This window comes from Mauremys reevesii, linkage group 10, assembly GCF_016161935.1.
Source record: "Mauremys reevesii isolate NIE-2019 linkage group 10, ASM1616193v1, whole genome shotgun sequence".
Classification (NCBI taxonomy): Eukaryota; Metazoa; Chordata; order Testudines; family Geoemydidae; genus Mauremys; species Mauremys reevesii.
The window spans coordinates 70252152-70279552 of record NC_052632.1 but is presented as its reverse complement, the minus strand read 5'-3'; the positions used below and the strand labels follow the sequence as shown (position 1 = coordinate 70279552).

The window sequence follows — 27401 nt, the reverse complement described above, 5'->3', positions numbered from 1 at the left end:
GGCTCTCTGCTCTTCGCCCTATCGAGATCCACCTGGTTGCATCAGTCACTCATTCTGACCAGTGGGAGGAAGGTAATGGAGCTGGGCGGGGAGAGGGTTCTAGGTGGACCAATAACGTGTGCTTTGGCGTGAGGGACTTATCCATGGACCAATGGGAGACAGGTTGCGGTGGGCGGGGCAGCTTCTGGGCTGGTTCCGGCTGCGCGGGCAGCGCAGTGTGATTGACTCAGTCAGCCGGGGTCAGCAGTAGGCGCGGGGCCGCTGCGGCGCGATGCCCATGTACAAGGTGAGGTCCTTTCACGGGGCGCCCGGCGCGGTGCGGGCCGAGCAGCTCCCCACCTGCATGTACCGGCTGCAGAACCTGCACGGCGGCCCGGCGGCCGCTGCGCCACCGCACCAGGTAGGAGCGGAGCGGGAGGAGGAAGGCTCCTGAGGAGCGCGGGCGGGACGGAGGCCAGCTTGGGGGGCTCGGCTGGGAGCGGTGGGGGTTGGGCTGCTTCTGGGCCCGCCCGCTTCTTCCCGGGAAGGGTCTAAGCGGCCCCCGGAGCTGGGCCCTGTGGACTCTTCCGCGCAGGGAGGGACCTGGCGCCGTCCCCGCGTGGCCGAGGAGCCCGGACCCGGGTATTCACCCCAAAGGGGGGGGGGTGAGAAGTCAGGCAGCTCGCGGAACCCCCAAGCCCGGCGCGGAGGGGGAGGGGATTCCTCAGTTCCTGCACCGGGGGAAGCCAACCGTTGCTTTGTGTGGCCACTTCCGGGAAACCCTGGTCTGGTGGAGCTCTGTCCCGGCCTACCCGGCTGCCTGCTCTCGATAACGCTGAGCCTCCTTTGTCGGCAGTGAGGTTTGCCTGCCCAGAGTTGCACGGGGTCTGACTGTGGTGGAACCTGCACTCTCAGAGCCCTCTGCGGGTCGTACTAGTCCCTTAGCATCTCTGTTTTACGAGTGGGGAAACTGAGACAGGAAGGTACAACGTCTTTCCTGGGGCCATAGAGAGTCATAGGCAAAGCCTTCGGCATGCCCTGGACTCCATCTCTCTTTGTGGAAGGGTGTGCCAGAATCTGTTTTATTTTTTGAGTAAGATGTTGTGTCTTGCCTTTGTGGCTGTGAAGGTAACCATAGACTGAATCAAGTGTAAGGTGATAGCATTGTTGTCCTGAGTTTGCTACCACTCTGCAACAATATGACTGAGATATGTTAATTCCCTATGCATCTTAATAGGCTATCTACTCAAATCCTAAATATGGCAGTACAGATGTCAACATTGTCAACTATTTGCTGATTATGTTAGCAGACATCAATTTTACGTTCTTTACCCACAGCCACAAACCAGTTTGCATACCCAGGTGCCAAAAGTTCCAACGCTTCCTTTCCAGCTGCCTGACCCTTCAGTTTCCCTGACATCTACAAAGCAGTTACCAATTGTCAATACAAAAATCTGTGGCATAGGAAAAATGGGACCGTGTAAAATAAATGTAGTGGTCTGTAGATTAAATATTTTGATAGCCAAACCTGGGAAGTCATGGGTGGTGTGTGCGCGAAGGAGCAGATAGTTCATGAGGGAATATTTCAGTGTTCTGCAGAGCAAGAAAAAGTTGGTGAATTATTAGTCTATTTACTGTACCTCACCCTCTCTGTTTACATGTTCTCTACAGAAATGCAGTATTACTACACATACTTGAAATAGCTATTTTTGTGAAAATTAGATCTAATTGTAAGGTTTGGTACCCATTTGCACAAAAATACCACCAGGTGTGAATGAAAATCAATGTAGGTGTTTTGGTGCAAGGGTATGCAGACCAGCCCATACAGTGTAGTTCATACTATTCTTGGTGAAACCTCACTTTTAGTACTAAATAGTAGCTTTTTCTTTCCTCATACTTTGAAGAATTAAGGGCCACACCTAAGATAAGGCACAAGGATATACATTAGGTGTTTGCCTTTAGCACCAAAGTACTTTCATTTTGCATTGTATAGACTGCCTGTTGCCATTTTTTTTTAAATCAGTAATCTTGATTAAAAATTAACATGAAACAATCTTGCATATCTTGCCTGGTAATAATTAAAGCTTTCACTGCCACTTTTTTTAAGGATCTCCAAAGTACTTCACAAAGATAGGTATTATCCAACTACCACAGATGGGTAAAATACTTTGCTCGGGTTTGTATAACAGTTCTGGGAAGAACCAGATCTGACTCCAAGCCTTATGTTTGAGCGCTAGAATTCACTTTTATTTAAAGCTGTTTGATATTGCAACATCAGCATGAGTTTCATCACTATGAAAGTCACTGGTTGAAGTAAGTGGCTGGCAAGTCATTCTTGGTTCTTTAGGCTTCTGTATTCTTGAAGTCCTTAAACTCTTCAAGGTTTAATTTTGAATTCTTATGTATGTAGATTTGCAGTTTTTATCTGGTTTTGATTATGTCTTGGAATCACTGTTCTGTAGATAGAGCTGTAACATGTGGATCAAAAATTGTTTAATAAACTACTTAAGATATTTTAACCAATAAGATTTCAGTAAACCATTTAAATAAGGGGCATATTTACAATCCATCATTTTGCAGTCATCTGTTAATGTAAAGTCAGTGAAAGTGACATGGGATACTAATAAGCTTAAGAATTTCCTTTAGGATATTTTTAAAATATTTCCATAGTGTGTTAAAATGAGAGGTGTGATGCGACTAGTGTCAAAATAAATTCCTATAGAGACTTATGCACAATTCACACAGCAATACAATAATTGTATTGATGTATGAATTGTGCATATCATTGAATTGGGTATGAGTGAAAATTAATTTAATTTAATTCTTTCCCTCTAGGAAGAGGTTGACCCATCACTTCTAGCACTTGAATCCCGCCAGGAAGAGATCTTAAAACGCTTGTATGAACTTAAAACTGCTGTCGATGGGCTCTCAAAGATGATACAAACACCAGATGCTGACTTTGATGTAACTAATATAATCCAAGCTGATGAATATGCTCCTTTGACTGCAAGTGCAGCAGACTTAGATTCAATGCTTGGGAAGGCAAGTCCAGACTGGTATATTATCAATATACATGTGTCCAGTGAATGAATTACCTTTTGTGCAGAGGTCTCTCTGATCAGTAGTTAATTTGCTTTGCATCCAAATTTGAATAAGAAGGGTAAAAAACTGCAGGCTGAGTAAAATTTGGGATATTCAAAACTGATATGTACAAAAGACCTACTACTGCTCTTTAAAACAAAATCTGCTCAGTTTGGGTTATTTGAAACCTCCAGATCACAGAACTCTAAGATGGACTAGTTGATACTGAAATTATGGCCATGGCACTAAACCTTAGTTCTGCTGAAGTTAATGGACTCTTTCTTTACCTTGGACTTCAGCTAGAACCAGGTTTTGACTCATGATGAGCACTGTGTTTTTTATCTTAGAAATATTACTGCTTGGTAAGGAAGTTGCTTGAGCAGATATTGTAAATGTTAAAAATAAACTGAATGCTATAGGATATACAACTATATGGCTTGATAAATTCCTTGTTCCATACCAAAATGTACTTATTGAATGTCTCTGCAGTGCAATGAGTTGTTATACATTAATGTCTACTAAATATTATTTACTTTTGATGCAGGATTATGGTGCTCTGAAAGATATTGTGATCAATGCAAACCCTTCTCAACCTCCATTGTCACTGCTAGTACTGCACAGTCTGCTATGTGAGCGTTATAAGATTTTATCAGCTGTTCATACACACTCATCAGTGAAATGTGTGCCAGAAAACCTCTTGAAATGCTTCGGTGAGCAGACTAGGAAACAGTCACGTCACGAGTATCAGTTGGGCTTCACTCTCATTTGGAAGAATGGTAAGAATGGCATCTAACTTACAGAAGGGGAGTGTTGGCTTGCAAGTGGTTAAATAGTTCTGATTTCAGGCATTTGCTTTAGATGAACACAACATTTAAAGGGTCATTCAATTTGAAAAATCACACTTCCATGTGAATTTTGTACCTACCATATTTTCTGGCATATAAGACGACTTTCTATACTAAAAAACAACCCCCAAAAATCAGGGGTCGTCTTATACGCCGGGTATAAACAGCAGGCAGCCCAGAGCCCTCTGACTCCCCGCCGCGGCTGGGATTTAAAAGGCTCTGGGCTCCCCACCGCAGCGGGCAGCCCAGAGCCCTCTGACTCCCCGCCGCGGCTGGGATTTAAAAGGCTCTGGGCTCCCCGCCGCATTGGGCAGCCCAGAGCCCTCTGATTCCCAGCCCCGGCTGGGATTTAAAAGGCTCTGGGCTCCCCCCCCTCGGAAGGGGGGGTCGTCTTATACGGCGAGTATAGGCCAAAACCTATGTTTTAACTGTAAAATTAGGGGGTCGTCTTATACGCCCAGTCGCCTTATATGCTGGAAAATACGGTACTGTTGCTACAAGTAATTCCTAAGGTTACTAAAAAAAAAAAAATCAGAGCTTTTTTTCTTAGTTTCCTTTGGACAGCAGTTTGTGTACACTCAAATGTGTCTTGTTCAGGTGTATCCCTCATCTGCTGCTCTAGAAGGAGCTTGCAAGAGCATGCTCTTCCTCAGCTAGGCCAGAAATGTGGGGACGCCAACCCTCCCGGTTTTGCAGGCAGTCTCCTGGAATCACGCTCAATCTCCCGGAGGCTACTTCAGCCAAACCGGGAGATTTTGGGTGCTAACAGTCTGGCACGGCAGCAGGGCTAAGGTAGGCTCCCTACCTGCCCTTGCTGCGTGCCACTCCTGGAAGAGGCCGGCACCCTCCCTGCGCCCCTGGGGTAGGGGGAGGGCAGGGGGGTCTCTGCGCGCTGCCCCCACCCTGAGTGCCAACTCCGCAGCTCCCACTGCCCAGGAACTGCAGCCAATGGGAGCTGTAGAGGCGGAGCTTGCAGGCAGTGGTGCACGGAGACCCGCTGGCCCCCCCATCTAGGAGCCGCTGCTAGAGGGATGTGCCGGCCGCTTTTGGGAGCCGCCCGAGGTAAACGCTGATCCCCTGACTTCCTCCTGCACCCCAATAGAGCCTGCAACCAAATTCCCTCCCAGAGCCTGACCCCACACCCCCTCCCGCACCCAAACTCCATAGGTGCTAGTATGTGCTGGGGGTGCTGTAGCACCCCCGGCTTGAAGTAGTTTCCATTATGTACAGGGCTTACAGTTTGGTTCAATGGCTCTCAGCACCGCCACTGTGCAAATTGTTTCAGCAGCCCTGCCAAACTCCCTCCCAGAGCCTGACCTCACACCTCCTCCCGCACCCAAACGCCTTCCCAGAGCCCAGCCCGCTTCCCGCAGCCTAGCCTGGTGACAGTGAGTGAGGGTGGGGAAGAGCGAGTGACGGAGGGGGGATGGAGTGAGTGGGGATGGGGCTCAGAGAAGGGGTGGGACAAGGGTATTTGGGTTTGCACAATTGGATAGTTGGCACCCCTATATACCAGTAACAGCAGCAACAAAGATGAAACAGCAGAGGCAGGTGTGTACACACAGAAAAGTGGGTAAGGAGTAGGCTTGAGTTGAGTGCTCCTCTTGAGCATTCATGAAAGATCCTTTAATAGAGCAGGTGAGCAGAATATGTTCTGAAACATGCTGTTTAAAGAGTGATTGAGCTCATAAAATACATTTTTGCCATCACTGTTACGGATCTTATCCATTGATGGACTAGTCAAAGGAAATGAATTCCACTGGTTGGCGCCTCAATATGTGGTCTGACACTGGCTACGTATAGCTAAAAGTTAGCTTCTAACAGCATTTGCCCCACTCTTGTTGGGGCAACAAGGAACCTCTCAAGTGGGTCCTAGACTATCCTAAGTTAGATGACAGCAGGTGTAATTGCATCTGCAAGTGAACAGGAAGCTATCCAGAATGAGCACAGGTTCTGTTCATCCTAGCCCATGCCTCTCAGCCGTTTCTGCTCTAGCTGGAGGATTCCAGAAGTAGTTCAGTAATCAAATCTGAGAGTAAAGTTGTATGGGGTTTACCAATGCCTGGGAATCCAGAAGAAATTAATCTAAGAGGAGCCAAAGACTACAAGCCCTTATTAGTGACATTATTTTATACCTTCAGTAAATTAGGCATAAAGGCCTACTCCTGTTGTCCTCTTCCACCACGAATTTCCATTTTAGCCAGGCTGAGTTCCAGCTATCTCCCTTTCAATTCATATCCCTATCAATTTTATAAAATGTTATTAAACTAATTTAATATCATTTTCTTGTTATTCTGAAAGTCTTTTCTGTAGTGAACTGCATTCTCATTTGATGATTCTCTAAATATGAATAAGGGAAAACCCTACTACAATAGTAGCACTATCCAGTTAGGGAGATAGTGAAACAATGACAGACATTCCTAAACTTATTTCATACTACACAGAAACTACATTTAAAAGAACATTATTAAAATTGCAAAGTCAAGCCCTTATAAGTTAGGAACGTTGCATAGGCAGCCTTAATTTTCAATCTTAATTTGGCCTCCTTGTGTGTATGCATTTGATGGTCTTTAATTGCATAATCATATACTACTTTTTCACAGGACCTGCTGTGGGGATGAATGAGGGGGGTGTAGTAGAGACTTGTCGGTAGGACCTCTGCCTCATTTGTTGCAGAAGTAGGAAGGTGTGTAGTGAATGAGTTGGGATTGCAGGAAGAGAAAGGACAGTCTCATGGTTATGGCAGTTGAATGCTGCCTTTGGAGTCCATGCAAACATTTCATAGGTTATTAATTTTGTGTTCTTCATTTTCTGGGTGCCTGTCTTAAGTCCTTGGGTTTGTAGAAATGCTAAGCATTCAGATGCAACTGAAGTCAGTGGCAACTGTTTTGAATATATAAAGTGCTATATATGATATGGAGTACACCAGAAACTCAGGTCCTAGGCATCTCAAATTGGACACCTGAAATTAGTAGATACTTTTGATCTTAATTTCTTGTTGTTAGTTTCTCTATCTGTAAAATACACCCTGGGTCACAGGGTTAAGATACATTCATTATTTGGGAAGGCACTCCAATAATATAGTGGTAAGCAACATGGAAAAGCTCATAAGGAAATTAATAATTCTGTTTTTAAGAACAGGTCTTGAATAGTATGCAGTAAGGCAGGCATGGGGCTATGCATTGAGCAATAAGAAAACAATATTGAACAGCTGCTCATTGAGTACTGAATGAAGCAGGGATCCTGTGGGGAAAAGTGTGATCGTATAATTAAAGACTATCATAATATATATGTACAAGGGGGCTGGATTAAGATTGCAGTATTCAAAAAGCAAGAGAGGTATACACAAATAACTCCTGAAAACAAATTCTGTTGGAGAGCATCATCTTGAATGCATGCATTATTCATCAGTAGAACTGGAATATTTACATTTGTCTTACAGACCTCTGCCCCTGGAGTTTATGGAGTAGTAAGTAGTTATCCTCTGTGTACCAGCTTGAGAGTGCGGTGGGATGGGACACTTCGCCTGTGAGTTTCACTTATATTTGGTGACACTCAAGCATGCTGGGTTTCATTCCAGGCTCTGTGGAGTGTAGTCTAGTGGACAAAGACTCCTCTACCCCTTTCCCAGCCATTGGCATTCTTCATTGGAATCAACCGTCACCTCCACATTGCCTAGGCCCAACGAATCATGGAGAGCATGAGAGAGTGTTAGGTACCTGCCCTTAGGCAGGTTCCCGGACCTAGCAGAGTCCAGAATTCACTGCAGGGAAAGTTCTGCTTAGTCTCAAACTGCAGCATGCCCACTGAAGACAGACTCTTCAAGGAATTTAGCTGTTAAAATCTAAGTCCCCAATGAGCATGTGGAAACTGACTTTTCAAAGGCTTAGAACTTGGCCAAATTTGGATTTATTATCACAGCAAAAGCCCTCCTCTTTCCCAAATTTCAGGGCCCTGCTCCATAATATTGGGCAGTGGGGGAAAGAGGTGGTGCTAGAACGTCTCACTGAAATGATAGGCTGAACTTAACAGAAGCAAAAGGTATTTTCCTAGACTCATTCTTGGAAAAAGCTGAAATTTAAAAAAAAAAAAACCAAAAAAACCCCCCACCCTTGAGACTGAAGCAGACATCTAGCATAGAAAACTTCAACCCAACAGGGCAAGTTATAACTAACTGAAAACAGGATCTTCTAGGGAAAACTTCAATAGGCGGCACTAGCAGCCCTGCCTCTACTACTAATGAACCTTTTTTCCTATATGTACTGTAAACAGTTGTGGTGCCAAGTGTTCTTATTTTTGTCTTAATTTCAGTTCCCAAGCCCCAGATGAAGTTCAGCATTCAAACCATGTGTCCCATTGAAGGAGAAGGAAATATTGCTAGATTTTTGTTCTCCTTATGTGGCCAGAAGCATAATGCAGTCACTTCAACTCTGATAGACAGTTGGGTGGATACAGCCATCTTCCAGCTGAAGGAAGGTAGCAATAAAGAAAAAGCAGCAGTCTTACGCTCCATGAACACCACCCTTGGCAAGACACCCTGGCTGGGGGGAAATGAACTAACTGTAGCAGACATCGTGGCGTGGTGTGCACTTCAGCAGACAAGTTGCTCTAATGCTGTTCCAGCCAATGTACAGAAATGGATGAAGTCTTGTGAGAATTTGGCACCTTTCAACAGTGCCCTTAAACTATTAAAATGAGTATGCACTCTTCCAAGGGGGATTCTGTAGCTTTATTCCACCGCATGCCTGTTGTGGTGGTTGTGAAAGTCTCTTCTAAAATGTCTTTTAATGAGATTGTGGACTGAAGTCTTTTAACATCAATTGTAAAGTCTTATACCAATAAAGACATCACAGTTGCCTTTTGCTTGTAATCTTATTTGTATGAGATTAAAGTGAACCCATAATAGCCTGGGGTGCCACAGCTGTATGTCAGACCAGTGGTTGTAAGTGTTGAGGGCATGTTTTGACCCCAAGCTATCCCTCATAGCGATCCAGGAAGAGGCTTAGAGCTAAAATGTTAGATGTAAACATTAGGCACTTCCCTGCACTGGCAACCTGGGAGAGGGGTGTAATCAGACACTACTAAAAAAACAGCTCCAGACACACACTGCCTAGGGGAGGCAGGGGATAAAGGCGTGAGGGAGTGCAGTGAGGTGGTGTGGCTCCCCTCCACCCAGGAATGGGATGAGCCCATCTGGAGATCGGAGGAGGGGGAGCTCAGAGCCCACCCCTCAGAGGGTCAGGTGGTGACCAGGAAGTATAAAGGCTTACCCTCAGAGCTCACTAGGGAGCCAGCCACCAGGCAGGCCAGATATCTCCTGCCTAGCCCACAACTGGGAAACCCCCATGGCCCAAGGTACACACCAGGACTGGCCTGACTTGCCCTGTGCTTGCTACCCTGAGGAGTTGCTGGGCCTGCCGCTTGCCCACTACCCCAAGGAACCCAGGGGGGTGGATGCCCCCCGGAGGACAACCCTGACCCAGGTACTACCCAAGGGGGAGTCTGGAAGTAGCCCAGGGGCAGCTGACCCTCGTCTGGCTATAGCACTGCCAGAGCCCATGTCTGTGTTGTGGCTAGGATCCCCACTGACTCAGCAGCAGGTCTTCTGCTGTTGCTAGGGCCCCGGGCTGGGATGCAGTGGAGTGGGAGGGCCTGCGCCCCCCCTGCCACCCAACTCATGGGTGGCAGTCTTCCCCCTCTCCCAGGCCTTGGAGGCTTGGGCCTACTGTTGTTGCCCAGCCCTGCCTTGACCTAGGGCCTAGGCTTGATACTATTTGTACTGTTACTGCTCATCTCCAGAAGTGACCTTATAGGAACAGGTGAAATGAGAGACAGAGCATAACTAAATCATGCCTGAAAGACAAATACCATTAAAGTACAGACACAGGAAAGGTGTTTTTAAATATTTATATAAGAAACTTTACATAAGTTTATAGGTTATATTGACCTACTCATGTATACCCAGTCTGACTGATGCTCTACTTAAACTGGAGAACCAAGCCTCTTGTGCTTATCTTTATCTTCTTTTTCTCTTGAAAGCAATTTTATTTTCTCCTTAAGCTTTTCAATTTCTTCCTCTTGCTGCATCACCTTCTGCTGTAGACTACAAATAACCTGAAAGCAAAAGTCAGTTTAAGAAAAGTCATGTATTGTAAGGATTCCTCTTAAATTTGCTTGCCACTAGCTAATACACCAAGCCAACTAAATGTTCCCCCCTTGAAAAGTTAACTTACTCTACCGACAGAAGAAATGTAAGTTTCACTGATGATAGGGATGGCATTAGCAGACATTTGTTAGCTGCAGTACTAGGGGATGGACTTTTCCTTCTGCTACAGTACCAAGTGGCTTATTCTGCAGTGGTGACCAAACTTTTCCTGTCACATGACACCTGCTCTCTGTAATGGAATCTGTCCACGTTCCTCCTCCATTACTGCACAGTTGGCATAGGTGCTGCACCTCCAGCTTGAAGTGGTTTCCATTAGATACAGGGTTTACAGTTTGGTTTAATGGCTCAGCACTCTACAAATTGTTCCAGCACCCCTGACAGTTGGCTGAACTGGGCAGGGGGGAGGGGGAGCAGCTGGAGCTAGGGCCAGAGCCGGTTTGGGGGTGGAGCTGGGCAGGGGGGTGGAACTAGAGTAGGGGTGAGTGGTGCTCCCTCCCCACCCCCGGGGGGGGGGGCTAGCTTGGGCCCTGCCACATGCCCTCCCAACCTCTGCATGCCCCTGGGGGATCGGGGTGGGGATATATCCCACGGTTTGGGGACCACTGTTTTAAAGGGAGATGACTGAAATGTTCTGGGGCTTCTGAGGTTAGAGCACAGCCCTTGAACTAGCATATAGGTGAATCAGAAGATCAAAATTCTAAAAAGTGGTAAGGGAACCCCTGGTAGGTTTTGTGGTAGAAGCACAGGAGTGAGAATCCTGCAAAATTATGTCTTCAGAGAAGCAGATAAAACTGACGCAACAATGAAAATAAGTTATCTATATTTCGAGACCAATATTTCTCAACCACCCAAGATTAGAAACACTGGTGCAACAGCCCATTCTCATGCAGTGGTCCTAAGCACAGTAATCAGAAAAGCACTACATTTGTTCCATCATTCAAACCATCCTCTAAGTTGTAAAAATAGCAATGAGGGCATGCAAACAGGCAGAGGGAGAACACAGCTCTGCAACACAATGCAATTTTTTATGTTCCTCTTGCATAAATGCATTTTTTCAGCTGTATGTTTTCTTTATGCTGTACTAAAATGGAGGCTGTTAGAGTAATAACTTACATTTTCTGTATTATGAAACAGTTCACTTTCAAGAAGCTGAGCAGCAGTTGGTCTCTGTGATGATACCTCACTGGTTAGCAACTTAACATACTTGGTTTGTACTGGCCATTTGTTGCTAAAAGAACTAGGAACATGGCCATTTCTTAAACTTGTCAAAATTTTGCTTCTTTCCATTTCTGTTCCAAATGGCTGAAAAAGTTCTAGAAGAATTACACCCACACTGTACATGTCTGACTGGAAGAGGGAAAAAAGTAAAAAGGTCTAGTTACATTTATTTTCAAAATAAAATTTTCAATGTTGTACACAGGTTCTAGGAAACAATATCAGGTGCTGAACACGGCATCCTAAAGGCTAACAGACTGTTTGGCACTTTGCTAAAGAAAGTTTTAGCATACACATGAACTACCTCATCACAAGAGGTGCACAAGAAAAAGGCAGAACTGAAACTTATGCCAGAGCCAGTAGTGAGGAAACTTTACTAGTTACAGTGTAACTGCCCAGCAGGAGACTTAAAGTTTTGTTCCTACTAACTGTAACAAGCATTTCTTTTAAAAACAAGTATACATTTGTTTCATTACATTTAATCATAGAATATCAGGGTTGGAAGGGACCTCAGGAGGTCATCTAGTCCAACCCCCTGCTCAAAGCAGGACCAATCCCCAGACAGATTTTTGCCCCAGATCCCTAAATGGCCCCCTCATGGATTGAACTCACAACCCTGGGTTTAGCAGGCCAATGCTCAAACCACTGAGCTATCCCTCCCCCCAAGTCTCATTCATTTTTAACCTTTTCTTTTTAGAGAAATGTTGCTCTTAAAGATTTATTTAAGGAGTAAAGACAAAGGTAATCACTATCTTAACCTAAAGAAAGTACATCAGAATAACAAATGCTGGGCAGATAATACTTTGCACCAAAGTATTTTTAAAACTATAGGGGAAAAAACAATTGTCACTACCTTGAAATCATAGTGAGATCCTTGCAACTGTTCTGGTGAAGCATACAGACAAGTACCGACTCCTGAAGTATGTTTTAGTCCTACAAAAAAGAAACTTAATTTAAATTGCTTCAGTGACTCCAAGTTCATTTATAAAAATGGATAATGATTTAAACATCTTTTCAATAATGCACTGCTAATTTTTTAATTGAAAACTGTGTTTTTCCAATTACCATTTATCTTCTCTGTCTTTAACCAGTGGTTTGGGTTTTCCTGTATAATATCTCTGCAAGCCAGTCCGAAATCTCCTATTTTCACATGGTGGTCTGATCCATATAGAAAGACATTTCTGGGCTACAAAAATAAACTGCATCAATCTCTTACTTTAAAAAAAAAATCAGAATTTTTTAAAAAGTATTCTGAAGTAACATTTCTCTATTTGTTTCACAAATTGTAATATTCCTTATAGTCTTCAGAAGGATAAAACCAAACAACACCTATAATAGTTAATTACTAATTATTTAACATCTGCATTAATAACCTAGTAAAAGAGAGCATAAATGAAATTCACAGGTGTTATATCAGAAGATGATGCAAACACTGGTGGAGGCAGACATGCAACACCAGAGGCGCTAGATAAAAAAGAAACATGGGCAAACAGTAACAAAACAAGAATTAACATTGGAAAAAATACAAGCTTATAGACTTGGGGGGAAATATTAAACTGATCTTCAGCAGGAGGGGGAAACCTGAGAAACAGTAATGACAAGAGAGACCTAGCATGACAGTGCACAGCAAATTTAGATCATTTAATGTCTAATGACAACAAACAAAAAACGGGACTCTCTATACTGAAGCATAACAAACAGTCCCTCTTCTCCAAATGGCTCTAGTGACCACATCTCAAATAGTACATTCAATTCTGGGTAACTCATTATCAGAAATACACTGAAACTGGGAAGAGTCTAGCAAAGAGCACAAGGGATTTAGGAGGCAGAAAGCATTGACGTATGAAAAAAGATTAAAATATCTTAATATGTTAAATTTAAATTTGGCTATACGACCATTAAGATAGAAAATGATAAAAAAATTAAAAAATACCTGTAAACCAAGAAAGGAGAATTATTTAGTGTGTTAAGAAGAGTACGGTATGAAATTAAATAGAACATTTAGGCTGCATTCCAGAAAGTCATCTCCACAGTGAAATGTATTAGGATGCAATACAATTCCTCAAAAGGGAAGTAAAAACCCTATTGCTTGGTAAATGAACTGTACAGAATAATCCTGCCCTGGCTTGGGGGTGGAGGAGGTGGAACCCTGAATGATTTAAATGCACTGTCCATATTTAATATCTTGATTATTTTATAGCAACTCTAAAATGTTACACAAGCACTGAGGTAATATTATATACTTAGAAATACATCACAATAATTAAGTCTGACAAACGTATGAAGCAAGATGCAGGCAAATATCAGTTAGTATTCTACTGATAGTTGTAACTTTAAAACCCGACTTCAAATCTGTTCTAGAACCCGACATCTTGCAACATCACAAAGAGTGATACAGTTCCCATGACAGAGTCCAAAATTCTGCCTTTCCTTTGGGCCATGTATTCGCACTACAAACTAAATTTATCTTACCATGGGTAACATAACCAAGGGAGCCAGCACATCCACAACTGAGTCTGACCCTTTCACTTACTCCCTTTCTTCCTGTAGGCGGAAGGGATTTAAGTCACTTCAGGCAAAACTATATGAAGCAATAATGAAAGATGACAGCACCAGCATTAAAGCTTTACTAGCACACCAGCCTGTCAATGAACCACTGATTGTCTGGGATAACTGTGCATGCAGAAGATCACTGTCAATCCAGGTAACCATTTGACCTAAGTTGTTATCATTTTTAAATCCACAGAGTAAAGATGCTATTTAAAATTCACAAAAAAAATTCCTCAACTAAGTCATTAAAAACATCAAAAGGTTAATATTAAAAAATGGGGGCTTTTAAATCTATATTTGACTGGTTAGATCTTACTGGGTGTTCAGCTCTTGATGACCAAGACTATTTATTTTGGGACTTAATATATGGATTTATGAGTGCCTGAAATTAGGCTCCTTTTTTAAAAAATTCCTGGCCAAAACAATAAAGCTACCTGACATTCACTTTTCATGCATAAAAAGCTCCCATTCATAAATATATGAGGCAGAATAAATCCCACAAGCTCCACAATCCCAGAAAGTAGTTTACTATGACCCAGTGATTTGACTCAATTGCATGGTCAAGTAATTAACAGACTAGCTACAAGACATCTGTGAAATTCAATACTGTACCTTCTAAAAAGATGACTGATCATAAAAACAAAACATCCTAGGTTTACTGGTAGAGATCCCACTTACAAATGGGAATTTTATCATTGTAACTGGTTTGTGTTATATTTTTCAGAATCAAGAAATGTATTAAAATGGTATTTCTAAGATATATTAAGTTTTGGTGCCTGTCAAACTCAAGGGCTACTTGATAAGTGTTCATCCAAACTAATAGCAGTGAAATTCAGAGTTAAAGCTGCCACTCACTCCATCGTTAAGTAATTCTGTTGGAAGTGTTGCAAAAGTCACAGACCAGCAGAAACCTTACACATAGTACCTGTTTGCTCAAGCTTTCTGGGGCAGGCTATATTCTGGCCCTCTTTTTTCCCTCCCTGCTGCTGCAGTATAAGAAGCCAATTGAGTACTAGGACTGTGATATTAGAAGAAAATCAGCCAATAAATACTCTCCTTTCCTTCCCTCCCCTTTTTCTTTAAATAATTTGTATTCTGCAATCCTACTGATTAAAATATTAAGTATGAGTTTTAATTTAAATCCAAACAATAGACAAGAACATCTACACAAATAAACCTCTCAATCTCAGCTGCTAGGAGGAAGGGTCAGGGAGCTTTGCCTTTCTCTCAACATTCTGGCTGCACCCACATTGCCAAATGGTTCATTTCACTAGCAAACCTTCCAGTTTGCCTGATGCACATGACCAGCCCAAAGCATAAATTAGAGATATCACTCCAACAGCAAGGAAGCTGTGGTACAAATTTCCCACATGAAAAGCCAGATAAAGATGGGGGAGACTGGACTAGGGTGTCAGAAACCACATATGTGGTAACCATACATATGTTGAACAGTGGGGAAAAAACTCTTAAGCTTCCAAGAGTAAGATGAATGGGTTACAAATATGGGTGTTATATAGTATGGAATTAGTGATAACCATCAGTAGAGCTCCAGTGTTTCTAGGCTTACTAATCCTGTCCCCTTCCTTTTCATCATTTAACATAAGAACATAAGAATGGCCATACTGGGTCAGACCAAAGGTCCATCCAGCCCAGTATCCTGTCTGCCAACAGTGGCCAATGCCAGCTGTCCCAGAGGGGCTGAACCTAACAGGTAATGATCAAGTGATCTCTTTCCTGCCATCCATCTCCACTCTCTGACAAACAGAGGCTAGGGACACTGTTCCTTACCCATCCTGGCTAATAGCCATTAATGGACTTAACCTCCATGAATTTATCTAATTCTCTTTTAAACCTTGTTATAGTCCTAGCCTTCACAACCTCCTCAGGCAACAAGTTCCACAGGCTGACTGTGCGCTGTGTGAAGAAGAACTTCCTTTTGTTTGTTTTAAACCTGCTGCCCACTAATTTCACCTAGTTCTTATATTATGGGAACAAGTATATAACTTTTCCTTATTCACTTTCTCCACACCACCCATCATTTTATATACCTCTATCATATCCCCCCTTAGTCTCCTCTTTTCCAAGCTGAAAAGTCCTAGCCTCTAATTTCTCCTCATATGGGACCCATTCCAAACCCCTAATCATTTTAGTTCCCTTCTCTGAACCTTTTCTAATGCCAGTATATCTTTTTTGAGATGAGGAGACCACATCTGTACACAGTATTCAAGATGTGGGCGTACCATGGAATTATATAAGGGCAATAAAATATTCTCCATCTTATTCTCTATCCCTTTTTTAATGATTCCTAACATCCTATTTGCTTTTTTGACTGCCGCTGCACATTGCGTGAACGTCTTCAGAGAACTATCCACGATGACTTCAAGATCTCTTTCCCGATTAGTTGTAGCTAAACTAGCCCCCATCATATTGTATGTATAGTTGGGGTTATTTTTTCCAGTGTGCATTACTTTACATTTATCCATATTAAATTTCATTTGGCTAGTTTACCTAGCCAAAACTCTATCCTGAGTCATCATTTAAGCCTGTGCATACTGTCATTAGATTAGTGTGTATCCCTGTGCAGTAAGGCATCTCCTCTCCAAAGAGATATGGGTATCATGAAAAGGAAATTGCGTAACTGTGTAATTTTCCCTCTAATTATGAACTGTTAGTAGAGAGGATTCCCAGTTAGCGCAGTGTGTTTGTAACAGGAGGTGCTGACTCAGGAGTTAGCTCTGTCATTTATATTAATTGAGCCCTAATTGAAAGACAGGCACTTGGCAGTGGCTAATTAACCAAGTAGGGGTACAGCCAAGGGGCTAACAGGGTGAAAGTAATCCCAGCAGTTAGGCCTATATAAGCACACAGGAAGGAAGTATAGGAGGAAGAGTTGGGAGCCTGAAAGAAGGCAGAAGTAGGCAGGACTAGCTGCTGCTACTATACCCTTCCCTAGAACCAAATGGAGCTAGTGACTCATTGTCAATATAAAATATGGTGGTAGTGATGGAGACCTGGAGTGGTTGGGGCCTGTGATTAAGGCATAAGGGGACTCTCAGGGGACCACCCCAAGACAGTGTTTTATGCATTTTTACAATAAATTCCAATTAAACAGAAGTTAACCATTTTCCATGGAATATCTTCATTAGGAAGGGATGTCAGAACATACCAGATACATACAGGAACATTGCACAAATGCATTACTATAGTCAGCCTGGCACTCATTAACTGTACTACCCGTAAGAAATGTATGAACTGTACCATTCATATTAAAAATAGGGTATTATTTATGTAGCAATTTACCATCGTGCCAAATAAGTAACAAATTCTGCCCATGGAAAACTTACTATCTGAGGATACAAGTGAATACAGTAGATAGAATTAGTACAAAGCATGGTGGGGGCATTTCAAATGATATGCATCAATCTAAGTGGCTTTCTAAGGGTATGTCTACACTACCCGCTGGATCAGCAGGCAGCGATCGATCCAGCGGGGATCGATTTATCGCATCTAGTCTAGTCGACCCCCAAGCCCGCACCCGTCGACTCCTGTACTCCAGCGCCATGAGAGGCACAGGCAGAGTCGACAGGGGAGAGGCAGCAGTTGACTCACCATGGTGAAGACACCACGGTAAGTGGATCTAAGTATGTCGACTTCAGCTACTTAACGTAGCTGAAGCTGCGTAACTTAGATCGATTCCCCGCCCCCAGTGTAGACCAGGGCTTAGTGTTGCCAAGAAGGTTTTGGCCAATATTGATTGGACGGTTTTCCCAAGCATATTGGGGAGCTTGAAAGAAAGCAAGAAGTCAGAAGCAAACACAGGGAACAAACATTGTTGGGTGATGGTTTCTCTGCCTTCCTAGAAACACACAAATGCTGTTATTTCAGTCTGTATCAGTATAGTGTACACTACCAAGAAAGTTACAAGACTATCAGAAAGAATTGGGGTGAAGACAACTACTATTAAGAACAAGAAAGGTGAACAGCTTAAATCCTTATTCGGGAAGAAATGGACAGACATGGGATATTTCTTCCTAATCTTTTTTAATTACAATGTTGTTACAGTTATTGCTTTATAATAAGAAAAGCAGAAGCGTAAGATGTAAGTCAATATACTCCTAAATCTGTAGGAAACACAAATCCACATATAGCTCCCGGAACCAGCTTGATTGAAATCCCAGGAAGGCAGTCTGTCTTCGACAGTTTCAGGACTGTATTTGTTTACCCCATCTGCAAAGTATGCTCACTAGAATCGGACAGATGCACATGCACAGCTTTATATCTAACACACACACACTAGGTGACCCAAATTTCTTGATTTTATTTTTTTCAAAGAATGAATGGTTAGAAATCTTAAAAGCCCAACTATAAAAGAAAAATCAAATTTCTAATATTCAATGCTTAACTACTATAATTATGGACACACTTGACTACGCTCTTTCAATTAAATTAATATTAAAATTCAAATGTTCAATAGGCAGACAAATCAGAGTTCTTTTTTTTTTTTTTTAAATACAAGGTTCTTAAGTTTTATTTGCAACTAAATTCTGCAGAACATATTCTGCTATTGGTCTGATGCTTTAGTGGAACAAATTCTGCAATCTGTGGCCTGGTCTACACTAGGACTTTAAATCGAATTTAGCAGCGTTAATTCGAACTAACCGCTCAACCGTCCACACCAGGAAGCCATTTAATTCGAACTTTAGTTCGAATTTGGTACTCCACCCCGACAGGTGGAGTAACGCTAAATTCGACATGGCTAGTTCGAATTAGGCTAGGTGTGGATGGAAATCGAACTTAGTAGCTCCGGGAGCTATCCCACAGTGCACCACTCTGTTGACGCTCTGGACAGCAGTCCGAGCTTCGATGCTCTGACCAGCCACACAGGAAACGACCCGGGAAAATTTGAATTCCTTTTCTTGTCTGGACAGTTAGAATCTCATTTTGTGGTTGGACATCGGGGCGAGCTCAGCAGCACCGGCAGCAATGCAGAGCTCTCCAGCAGAGGAGTTCATGTAATCTCTGAATAGAAAGAGGGACCCGGCATAGACTGACCGGGAACTCTTCGATCTGATCGGTGTGGGGGGCGAGTAGTCTGTGCTTTCGGAGCTGCGCTCCAACAAACGGAATGCAAAGACCTACGAGAAGGACTCCAAAGCCATGATACAGACAGAGGATACAGCCGTCATGCAACGCAGTGCCGCGTGAAAATCAAGGACCCCAGACAAGCCTACCAAAAAATCAAAGCGGCCAACGGATGCTACGGAGCCTGCCACCACTGCCCCACCAGTGACCATGGACTCTGATGATGGGACAGTGTCGACGGACAGTTCCTCGACGATGTTCACGGACGGGGAAGATGAGGAAGGGTTTGTGGAGGACGAGGCAGGCAACAGCGCTTACAATACTGCTTTCCCCGACAGCCAGGATCTCTTCATCACCGTCACGGAGATCCCCTACCAACCCTCCCCGGCCATGAACCTGGATCCTGAATCAGGAGTAGGAGCAGTCGGTAAGTGCTTTAACCATGTTAACTTTTATTCTTAATATAACAGGAATCTGAAGTGTGTGAAAAGGAGGTCTCTGTATATATGGTGATAGAACAGAAATCCTCCTGGGAGATCTCCATGAAGCTCTCCTGCCGTTAATCGATAAGCATCAGCAGGAGGTTCCTGGGGAGAGCTGCCTTATTGGGTGCTCCGTGATAGCACACTTTTCCGCGCGAGGCTTTCATGCGGTATTCAGGGAGCACTGCCTCCCAGAGCACGGCTGCATAGGTCCGTGGTTCGTGCTAGATTTCACACAGCATGCGCTCTCTATCTCCTTCAGTGCCCGTCCTCACGGTTATCTCGCTCAGAGACTCCTGCATCTAAGTAGGGGAAGAACTGTTACGTTACGCCTGGTCCAAAGTATTTTTAATAAATAAACGGACAGACGGCATAGCACAGACTCAGCACGCAGCTGCGTGACGAGCGTAACGGAAAGCCAAAGAATCAAATGGACGCTCATGGAGGGAGGGGGGAACGAGGACGCAAGGTATCCCACAGTTCCTGCTGTCTCCGAAAAGCATTTGCATTCTTGGCTGATCTCCAAATGCTTCTAGGGTCAAACACAGTGTCCGCGGTGGGTCGGGGCATAGCTCGGCAATTTACGCACTTCCGACCCCCAGAAGTTAAAGGGAAAACAATCCTCTGTTGACTCTTTTACATGTCACCGTATCTGTACTGAATGCTGCAGATAGACGCGCTGCTGCAGCACTCAACAACAACATCCTTCCTCCCACCCCGCCATGGGTGGCTGATGGTACAATAGGACTGCTACCCGTCCTCATCATCAGCCTATTGGCACATGGGGCAGTGCAAAAGGACTGGTAACCATACCAACTTGCTTGGGACAGGTCGATCAAGGTCGCCTGGTCCTAATTTTTCATGGTAGATGGTGCAGTATGGCTGGTAACCGTCCTCATCATTGCAACAGGGGGCTGAGCTCCATCAGCCCCCACCCTTCATTGTAAAGAAAAGATTCAATTGCCCCTGGACTAGCAGAGGGATGATTGGCTCCCTCCTCCACACCCCTTAATGTCATCTCTGGACTATCATTGCAGCTGGAGGCTTCCTTCCACTCATTTCTCACAAACGACTACCTGTGTCTTATTCATGCATTCTATATTACTTCATCACACAAGTGGGGGGACAATGGTATTGGAACCCAGGAAGGCTGGGGGAAGAACAGAATGAACAGCTGGGGTTGTTTCAGGAGCACACCCTGTGAATAGCATTCAGCTCAAAATTTATGCATGATTGGACAGAGAGCAGCTGTGCTCTCTGGTTCTATGATACAGTGGTTCTCTAGTACAGTTGCCCATATTCTAGGCAGGACTGATTCTATTTTTAGATACCCAAAAAGGAGGGATTGACTCGGGGAGTCATTCCCAAATTTTGCTTTTGCGCCCCTGGCTGATCGGCCAGGGGCACTTATGACAGCACCAAATGGCGCAGTGCAAAAGGACAGGTAACCATGACCATCTTATTACCGTCTTCTTACCAGTTCATGGTATGGTAGACGGTACAGTATGCCTGGTAACCATCGCTGCTGTCATGCAAAAGCAAAAGCATGCTGCTGTGTAGCGCTGCTGGTCCGCCTCTGTCAGCGGCATCTAGTACACATACGGTGACATACACAAAAGGCAAAATAGGGTCCATTGTTGCCACGCTATGGCGTGTGCCAGGGCATTTCATGGAAAACGTGCTCGAAATGATTGTCTGCCGTTGCTTTCCCGGAGGAAGGAATGACTGGCGACATTTACCCAGAATCCACCGCAAGAAATGATTTGTGCAACAGCAGGCACAGGGGTCTCAACAAAAAATTCACAGAGACAGCCTAGACTCAGTTAATTGTTCGCAAAAAAGTATCTTTGCAAGGAATTCACTAACTGTTTCCCATCTCACAGCTTCCACTGTCTCCAGACCTTTCACAGCATCCCCTGCAGAGGCTGGCGAAGATTAGGCGGCGAAAGAAAAAGACAAGGGACACGATTTTCGATGAATGTGTGGGCTGCTACCTAGCCGAGGCGGACCAGCAGAGGCAGTGGAGGGAGAAAGTCTCTCTGTACCAGCGCTCACACAGCGAATGGGAGGAGAGGTGGCGTGAGGAACACAAGCAGGCGACTCAAGCAATGCTTGTACTAGTGAGGAGCAAGCGGACACGCCCGGCGACTTGTGTATGTTCTGCAGGACCGCTGCAGGACAGAGCCCCGGCAGTATCTCTGCAACCGCCTCCCCACCACAAAGTCACATACCCCCTCACCCTAAATAACCAGGAGGATGCCCGCCCTGGGCCGTGAATACTGTCACTGCACCCCAGCAGAGTGCTCAAGTAACCAAAAGCTCTCATACCCTACGTTTGCATAAGTCCTTCCCTTCCAGACTCAAACAAGTCCCAATCCCAGTCCCATCCCATAACTGTGTACTTAAGTAATAAAAATACTTTGCTGTTAAGTACTGTTTCCGTCATGTTTTTTCACTGAAGACTGTGTTTGAATGGGGTGCGTGGGGAAGTGCGTTGCTAATTGCATAGGACAGGCACCTTTCCCAGGGTACAGACACGGGGGCCGGATCAGCAGCGGGTCACACACACAGTGCAGTCAGTAGGCACCGTGGTCGGTATGGGAGGTGGTTTCCAGGTTCTGTGTGGGCGGTGGGGATGTGACTTTTTAGCGGGGGAGGGCGGTTACAGATCTTATACAGCGGTCCTTGTCCTGGACCGCTGAGTCACGCAGCAGAGGAATCTGTATCCGTCCTCCTCCGCCACAAGGCCACATAGCCCCCCGCACACAGAATCCCAAAAAGGAAGGATGGCAGGCTCCGTTGAAACAAGCAGTCCGGCAATGCGGACCGCTATAGGCGCAGGAGCCTGTCATTCCTTGAGTTTAGAGGCGGTCTTTACATCAGCGCACACCCTACCCACCACAGTCTGCGTTCCAGTTTCAACCCTTTAACGAAAAGTCATGAATAAAGAAACCTCTCCTCAGTAACAGTGTGACATGTATTTTATTTTTACACGTGTCTTGGAAGTGGGGGAAACGGGGAGAACGGGGTATTTAACCGAAGAGGAGAGTCAACAGTAACTGGGTAAAGAAACAGGGGCAGGTTCAGCTTCTCTGTAAAGAAACTGAACAGTCACAGGTCACGCTGCTCGCTGGTATTTAAAGAGTTCCTTGTCGCTGTCCCAGGCGCCTGTATAGGGCTTCATGAGCAAGTGCATTAGCGGGCAGGCTGGGTCACCGAGGATCACTATAGGCAAATGCACATCCACAACAGTTATTTCGTGGTACGGGAAGAAACTACCTTCCAGCAGGCGTCTGAGCAGCCCACAGTTCCTGAGAACACACGCATCAGGAACCTTGCCCGGCCATCCGACGTTCATGTTGGTAAAACGTCCCCTATGGTCCCCCAGTGCTTGCAGAACCATTGAAAAGTAGCCCAATTTCTCAGCAGCTGAATGTGGAAGAGGTGGACGATAAAGTGCGAGGAGGAGAAAACGGCGAGGATCGCAGCGGGCTCCATGCTTGCAGTGCTGTGGCGTCCACGCTGTCACTGACCAGAAAAGTGCACGAACAGATTGCCCGCAGGCGCTTTCAGGGAGGGAGGGAGTGAGGGCGTGATTGACGGTTCAATGACGACAGTTACCCAAAACCACCCTCGACACATTTTTTCCCCCAGCAGGCATTGGGGGCTCTACCCAGCATTCCAATGGGCAGCGGGGACTGCGGGAACTGTGGGATAGCTTCCCACAGTGCACCGCTTCCAAAGTCGACGCTGGCCCCGTTAATGTGGACTCAGAAATTCGAATTAGTGTATTTAGTATGGATACACAAATTCGACTTCATAAGGTCGAATCCACAAATTCGAACTAAGTTGATTCGAAATAGTCTTGTAGTGTAGACAAGGCCTGTGATGTAGACAGCAAGTATGCCATTATTCAGGCAAATGCCTCTGTCTGCTCTCGTTTATCAAGGGGCTAAGGAAGATTGGTTAAACCTAACCTTATCCAGCTAAAATGTGCTTCTCACAAATTGTACTAGATAAACTAATTCACCTTCAAGCAAAGTCAGACTGTAGATTACAAAACTCAGAAGTACATTAACAAATACGTATTTTTGGTTTCATACAGGATCGGTCTATTCTTCCAATTCACTTAGCTGCCAAACACAGAAGAGAGAAGAGTTTGCGTTGTTTGCTAGAATCTGGTGCTGACCCAAAACTAAGGTAGGGCATTTGTAGTCACTCACGTTGCACTCCATCAAGAATATGCACAATTGCATACTGAAGTGGAATATAACTTTAGGGCTCCCTTAGTGATTAAGATCTTATATTTTCTACAGGTGTTGATGTGCAAGATTTCCCACACTATGTGGCAAGATCTCTGGAGGTCATAATTTTGAATGTGGAGTTTTTTTATTTTTAGTTCACTTAACATATGCAGAAATACATAACTGAAGGGACACAAGATAACATGGACACAGTATACAAATTAGGGTAGAAAATGTGAATATGCTCACTATACTGCCAGCTACTGTGGCTACAAATAAATGAAGGAGAAAAGATACATCTCAAACTGAAAACAAAAGCAGGAAAGACAAAGGACTGGACAAAAATAGGCTAGTCCCGAAAAATAAATAATGTAAAACAGTGGTTCCCAACCTTTTTTGATCTGCCACCCATAAAAGCGGCCAAAAAATCATTCCATCCCACAGTCTTTTGACCACAAAGGGTTGTGGAATTTACATCATGAGTATGGTAGGAGCTTCTGCCTGCCTCCCCACATACTCTTCTTTGTGCCTGCATTTTGCTCAGCTCTGGGGTAGCAAAGCTCCTAGGTGCTGTGAAGTCTCCTACCTTCCCAAGCACCAGAGTTGAGCATAATTAAGGCAGGGAAGAGAAGCGGAGGAGCAGCTCTGTGACTGGCTGCCAGTCTGGAGGGGGGCGGAGGCATCAGCCACAACAACAAATTAGGGGTCAGTAGGGAGTTGTTCTGCCTCTCACCAACCCCAGCTACTGGGTTTTAGTGACCCATAGATTTTGCTGTTCTCTCAACTGATGGCATGGAACCCACTGCTAGGTGATGTCCTACTAGTTTAGCAATGCTAGTCTAAACTCTTTTTTGCTGTTTAAAATATTTTACTTTGCTATCTTTATGTAAGCCACTTGATGTTTACTGAAGTAAAAAGAATTAACTTATTAAATTTGTATATTTTAGAGATAACAGAGGTTACACAGCACTTCACCTCCTCCTGCTACACTGGCCAAATATTTATCTAACTGGGACAGACATTTTGACCAGATTTCAGAGAAACCTGGGAATTACACAGAGTAATGCAGAAGAATGTCTTCGTATCTTGTGTGAGAAGGAAGTTCAAACAGATCCTGAAATGGATAGTAACTACAAACACAGCTCCTTACATTTAGCCCTACACTCTGGAGCCTCTCGAGCTATATCTATTCTAATTGAGAATGGTGCCAACATAGATGACAGAGATGAGTTTGGCAAAACAGCGCTTCACACTGCTGCAGAGCATTTGAACAAGGAGGTAACAGAAACTTTAATCACCTGTGGAGCAAACATTAATTGTACTCTTCCAATTTATGGAAAAACTGCTCTTCAGCTTGCAGTGTGCACTGCATCATCTAAAGCAGGCACAGTTTTAGCTGCCGATATAGATTGCATCCATTTACTGTTAATGAATGGAGCCAAAGTAAATACTCAAGATTGTGAAGGACGAGCAGCTATTCATGATGCTTGCTTGGGAGGCAGAAAAGAAATAGTTGATCTCCTCGTAGATTACCATGCAGATGTTAACATTTTAACAAGACAAGGGCAATCTCCCCTTTTTCTGTTTCTTCAACACAGGTCAAATCTAAGATGTACATCACTGTTAAATAAGTTGTTAAACCTCTCATACCCATTGAAGCTAACCAATAATCAAGGAGATCTACCCACTGGACTTCTGCTCCAAGAATTTCAAATACAAAAAGACTTTCTTGTAAGATTATCACATAACATGTTGTCTCTGCAAGACATCTGCAAAATCACTGTCAGAAGAATATATGGGGAAAAACACAAACAATGCTTGAAAAAACAACTTCCTGTAACTGTGTGGAATTCTTTATACAACTACCAGGACTACTCACAACTTTGGTAAATAAATCTCATGACTTAAACAGTCACAAAATTAAATGATTCTGGCAAATTTGATTAATGTGTGTCACATATGCAGTCACACACTCCTACATGGGAAAGTGAACTGAGAAACTGTTGATCCTGAAACTGTGTAATGAAAAATTAAACATGAATCAGGATGCATATTAATACTGTATGTGTATTTTGAAACAGCTCTTAACATTTCTCAAATGTTATTTTAATACTCAAGGGTTTTTTTTAAACACAATACTTTTCATGTGTAATCACGATTTTAAGTACAGTATCTAGAAAGACAGTCAGTGAACCTCCAAAAGAAAGGGATGGGGAAATTACACATTTGGTCTATTTCTCTATGCTTTCAGTTTAATTAGTAAACAAAACAAGCAAGATATTCTACAAATTCTCATAATTAAAGCCAATTAGTCAACAATAATCTTATAACTATATCTATTGTCATCAATCAAGGTTACTCAGGAGGACGTAAAGACAAAGTTCTAATTCGTTGGATTTTTTTAAAAATTTGGTTCTCATTGTTCTTAATGGGAATGAAGTCAAGCTGCCCTCAGGGAAGATGGTGAACCCTCATGCTGTCTGGAGGCAGAGAGGTGCACTGTGAGAAGAAGGTGAATAGAACCAGGGGCCATCTTGGTTAAGGGCAGCATGTGGCCTCAGAGCCATTGAGAACAATAGCAGATAACCATTTTGAAAGAGAGCCATTTTTTGAGAGTTTCTCTGAAGACAATTATTTTCCTTCAGAGTTAAGGGAGAAAATTAATAGAAAAAAAAATGACCATTAATACTAAAATGTAGTTTCAAAAGATACCCATCGCATCAGGTCTATTCAAGATTCATACGTCTGCTGGAGTTTATGTAGATAGATAAGGCTGCAAGTTTGTCACGGAGGTCACAGACTCCATGACTTTCCAGGACCTCTGGGTCTTCTGCAGAGGCCAGTGCAGCTGCTAGGGCAGTCTCGGGCCACTGCCCCCAGCAGCAGCAGGAGTTTGGGTGTAGGAGGGGGTTCAAGGCTGGGGGGTGGGACACAGGAGGGGGTGAGAGCTCTGGGCGGCACTTACCTCAGGGGGCTGCCCAGAAGTGACAACATTCCTCGGCTCCTAGGCAGAGGCACAGCCAGGGGACTCTGCGCGCTGCCTGCACCTGAAGGCACTGACCTCGCAGGTCCCATTGGCCACAGTTCCCTGCCAATGGGAGCTGCAGAGCTGGCACTGGGGGCAGAGGCAGCGCACAGAGTTGCTTGGCTGCACCTCTGCCTAGGAGCTGAGGGAGGGGGATGTCGCTGCTTCCAGGGAGGCACAGAGACAGTTAGGGAGCCTGCCAGCCTCGCCAAACCCCCTTCCTCCCCCCACCCAAGATTTAGTCAGGGATATATAGTACAAGTCATGGACAGGTCACAGACCATGAATGTTTGTTTACTGCCCGTGACCTGTCCATGACTTTTACTAAAAAATACCCATGACTAAAACATAGCCTTATAGATAGAAAATGCCTAACCTGAGCTCATTTGGGACATATAACAGTCTGACAAACGGTGCTAAACTTCTTAAAGGAACCTATTTTAATTAATTTTAACTCAAATTAATTAATAGGTTTACTTGTAAATTTTCAGCAAATTCATTCTGTCACGAAGTGCTGTAATTTTGTGGAAGGTGCAGTATATTCTTCATACATTAAGTGATTGAATCTTTAAGTGCAAAACTCAGCTCAGCCTTAGCTATGGAGCCACTATCAGCAACTCCATCACACAAATGGTCTTTCCTATCTTTAATAGTAATACCTAGTTCCTATAAGGCATTTTTTATCAGTAGATCTCAAAGCACTTTTCAAAGGAAGTCAGAATCATTATCCCA

General features: G+C 44.0%; 3 protein-coding genes across 15 annotated transcripts in view; 2 read left to right on the top strand and 1 right to left on the bottom strand.

Annotated features, from left to right (window-relative positions):
- Positions 1-155: 155 nt before the first annotated feature.
- On the top strand, positions 156-8615 carry AIMP2 (aminoacyl tRNA synthetase complex interacting multifunctional protein 2). Of its 4 annotated transcripts, none has more exons than XM_039493343.1 (4): positions 156-286; positions 2815-3021; positions 3605-3836; positions 8217-8615. In XM_039493343.1, exons 1-4 carry the CDS (start codon positions 272-274, stop codon positions 8600-8602), a joined length of 840 nt encoding a protein of 279 aa, XP_039349277.1. In that variant the 5' UTR covers positions 156-271; the 3' UTR covers positions 8603-8615. The 4 variants fall into 4 exon arrangements, with proteins under 4 accessions (XP_039349277.1, XP_039349276.1, XP_039349280.1 ...); XM_039493342.1 differs by having other exon boundaries at positions 204-400; XM_039493346.1 differs by lacking the exon at positions 156-286 and adding an exon at positions 820-839.
- Positions 8616-9797: 1182 nt separating this feature from the next.
- EIF2AK1 (eukaryotic translation initiation factor 2 alpha kinase 1) overlaps positions 9798-27401 on the bottom strand; it is a 46327-nt gene continuing 28723 nt past the window's right edge. For all 9 annotated transcript variants that reach the window (XM_039493458.1, XM_039493459.1, XM_039493460.1 and 6 more), the window contains 4 exons: positions 12352-12472; positions 12140-12219; positions 11185-11418; positions 9798-10019 (listed from right to left, as the gene is read on the bottom strand). In XM_039493458.1, the coding sequence (XP_039349392.1) occupies positions 9888-10019; positions 11185-11418; positions 12140-12219; positions 12352-12472 (567 nt within the window). In that variant the 3' untranslated portion in view covers positions 9798-9887. The remainder of the gene's footprint in view (positions 10020-11184; positions 11419-12139; positions 12220-12351; positions 12473-27401) is intronic.
- Positions 13679-25582, top strand: ANKRD61 (ankyrin repeat domain 61). Of its 2 annotated transcripts, XM_039493465.1 has the most exons (4): positions 13684-13990; positions 23506-23600; positions 24592-24922; positions 25243-25410. In XM_039493465.1, the coding sequence occupies exons 1-4, from the start codon at positions 13760-13762 to the stop codon at positions 25273-25275; spliced, it is 690 nt and encodes a 229-aa protein (XP_039349399.1). In that variant the 5' UTR covers positions 13684-13759; the 3' UTR covers positions 25276-25410. The 2 variants fall into 2 exon arrangements, with proteins under 2 accessions (XP_039349398.1, XP_039349399.1); XM_039493464.1 differs by having other exon boundaries at positions 13679-13990; positions 24592-25582.

What these genes read in the sequence shown, in the direction of transcription:
- AIMP2 (XM_039493342.1), top strand. Translation starts at nt 272, where the DNA reads ATGCCCATGTACAAGGTGAGGTCCTTTCACGGGGCGCCCGGCGCGGTG. An exon ending in CCGCTGCGCCACCGCACCAG is followed by an intron (nt 401 to 2,814) that starts GTAGGAGCGGAG and finishes CTTTCCCTCTAG; the next exon opens with GAAGAGGTTGACCCATCACT. An exon ending in TAGATTCAATGCTTGGGAAG is followed by an intron (nt 3,022 to 3,604) that starts GCAAGTCCAGAC and finishes CTTTTGATGCAG; the next exon opens with GATTATGGTGCTCTGAAAGA.
- ANKRD61 (XM_039493464.1), top strand. Translation starts at nt 13,760, where the DNA reads ATGGGTAACATAACCAAGGGAGCCAGCACATCCACAACTGAGTCTGAC. An exon ending in GAAGATCACTGTCAATCCAG is followed by an intron (nt 13,991 to 23,505) that starts GTAACCATTTGA and finishes GGTTTCATACAG; the next exon opens with GATCGGTCTATTCTTCCAAT. An exon ending in GGTGCTGACCCAAAACTAAG is followed by an intron (nt 23,601 to 24,591) that starts GTAGGGCATTTG and finishes TGTATATTTTAG; the next exon opens with AGATAACAGAGGTTACACAG.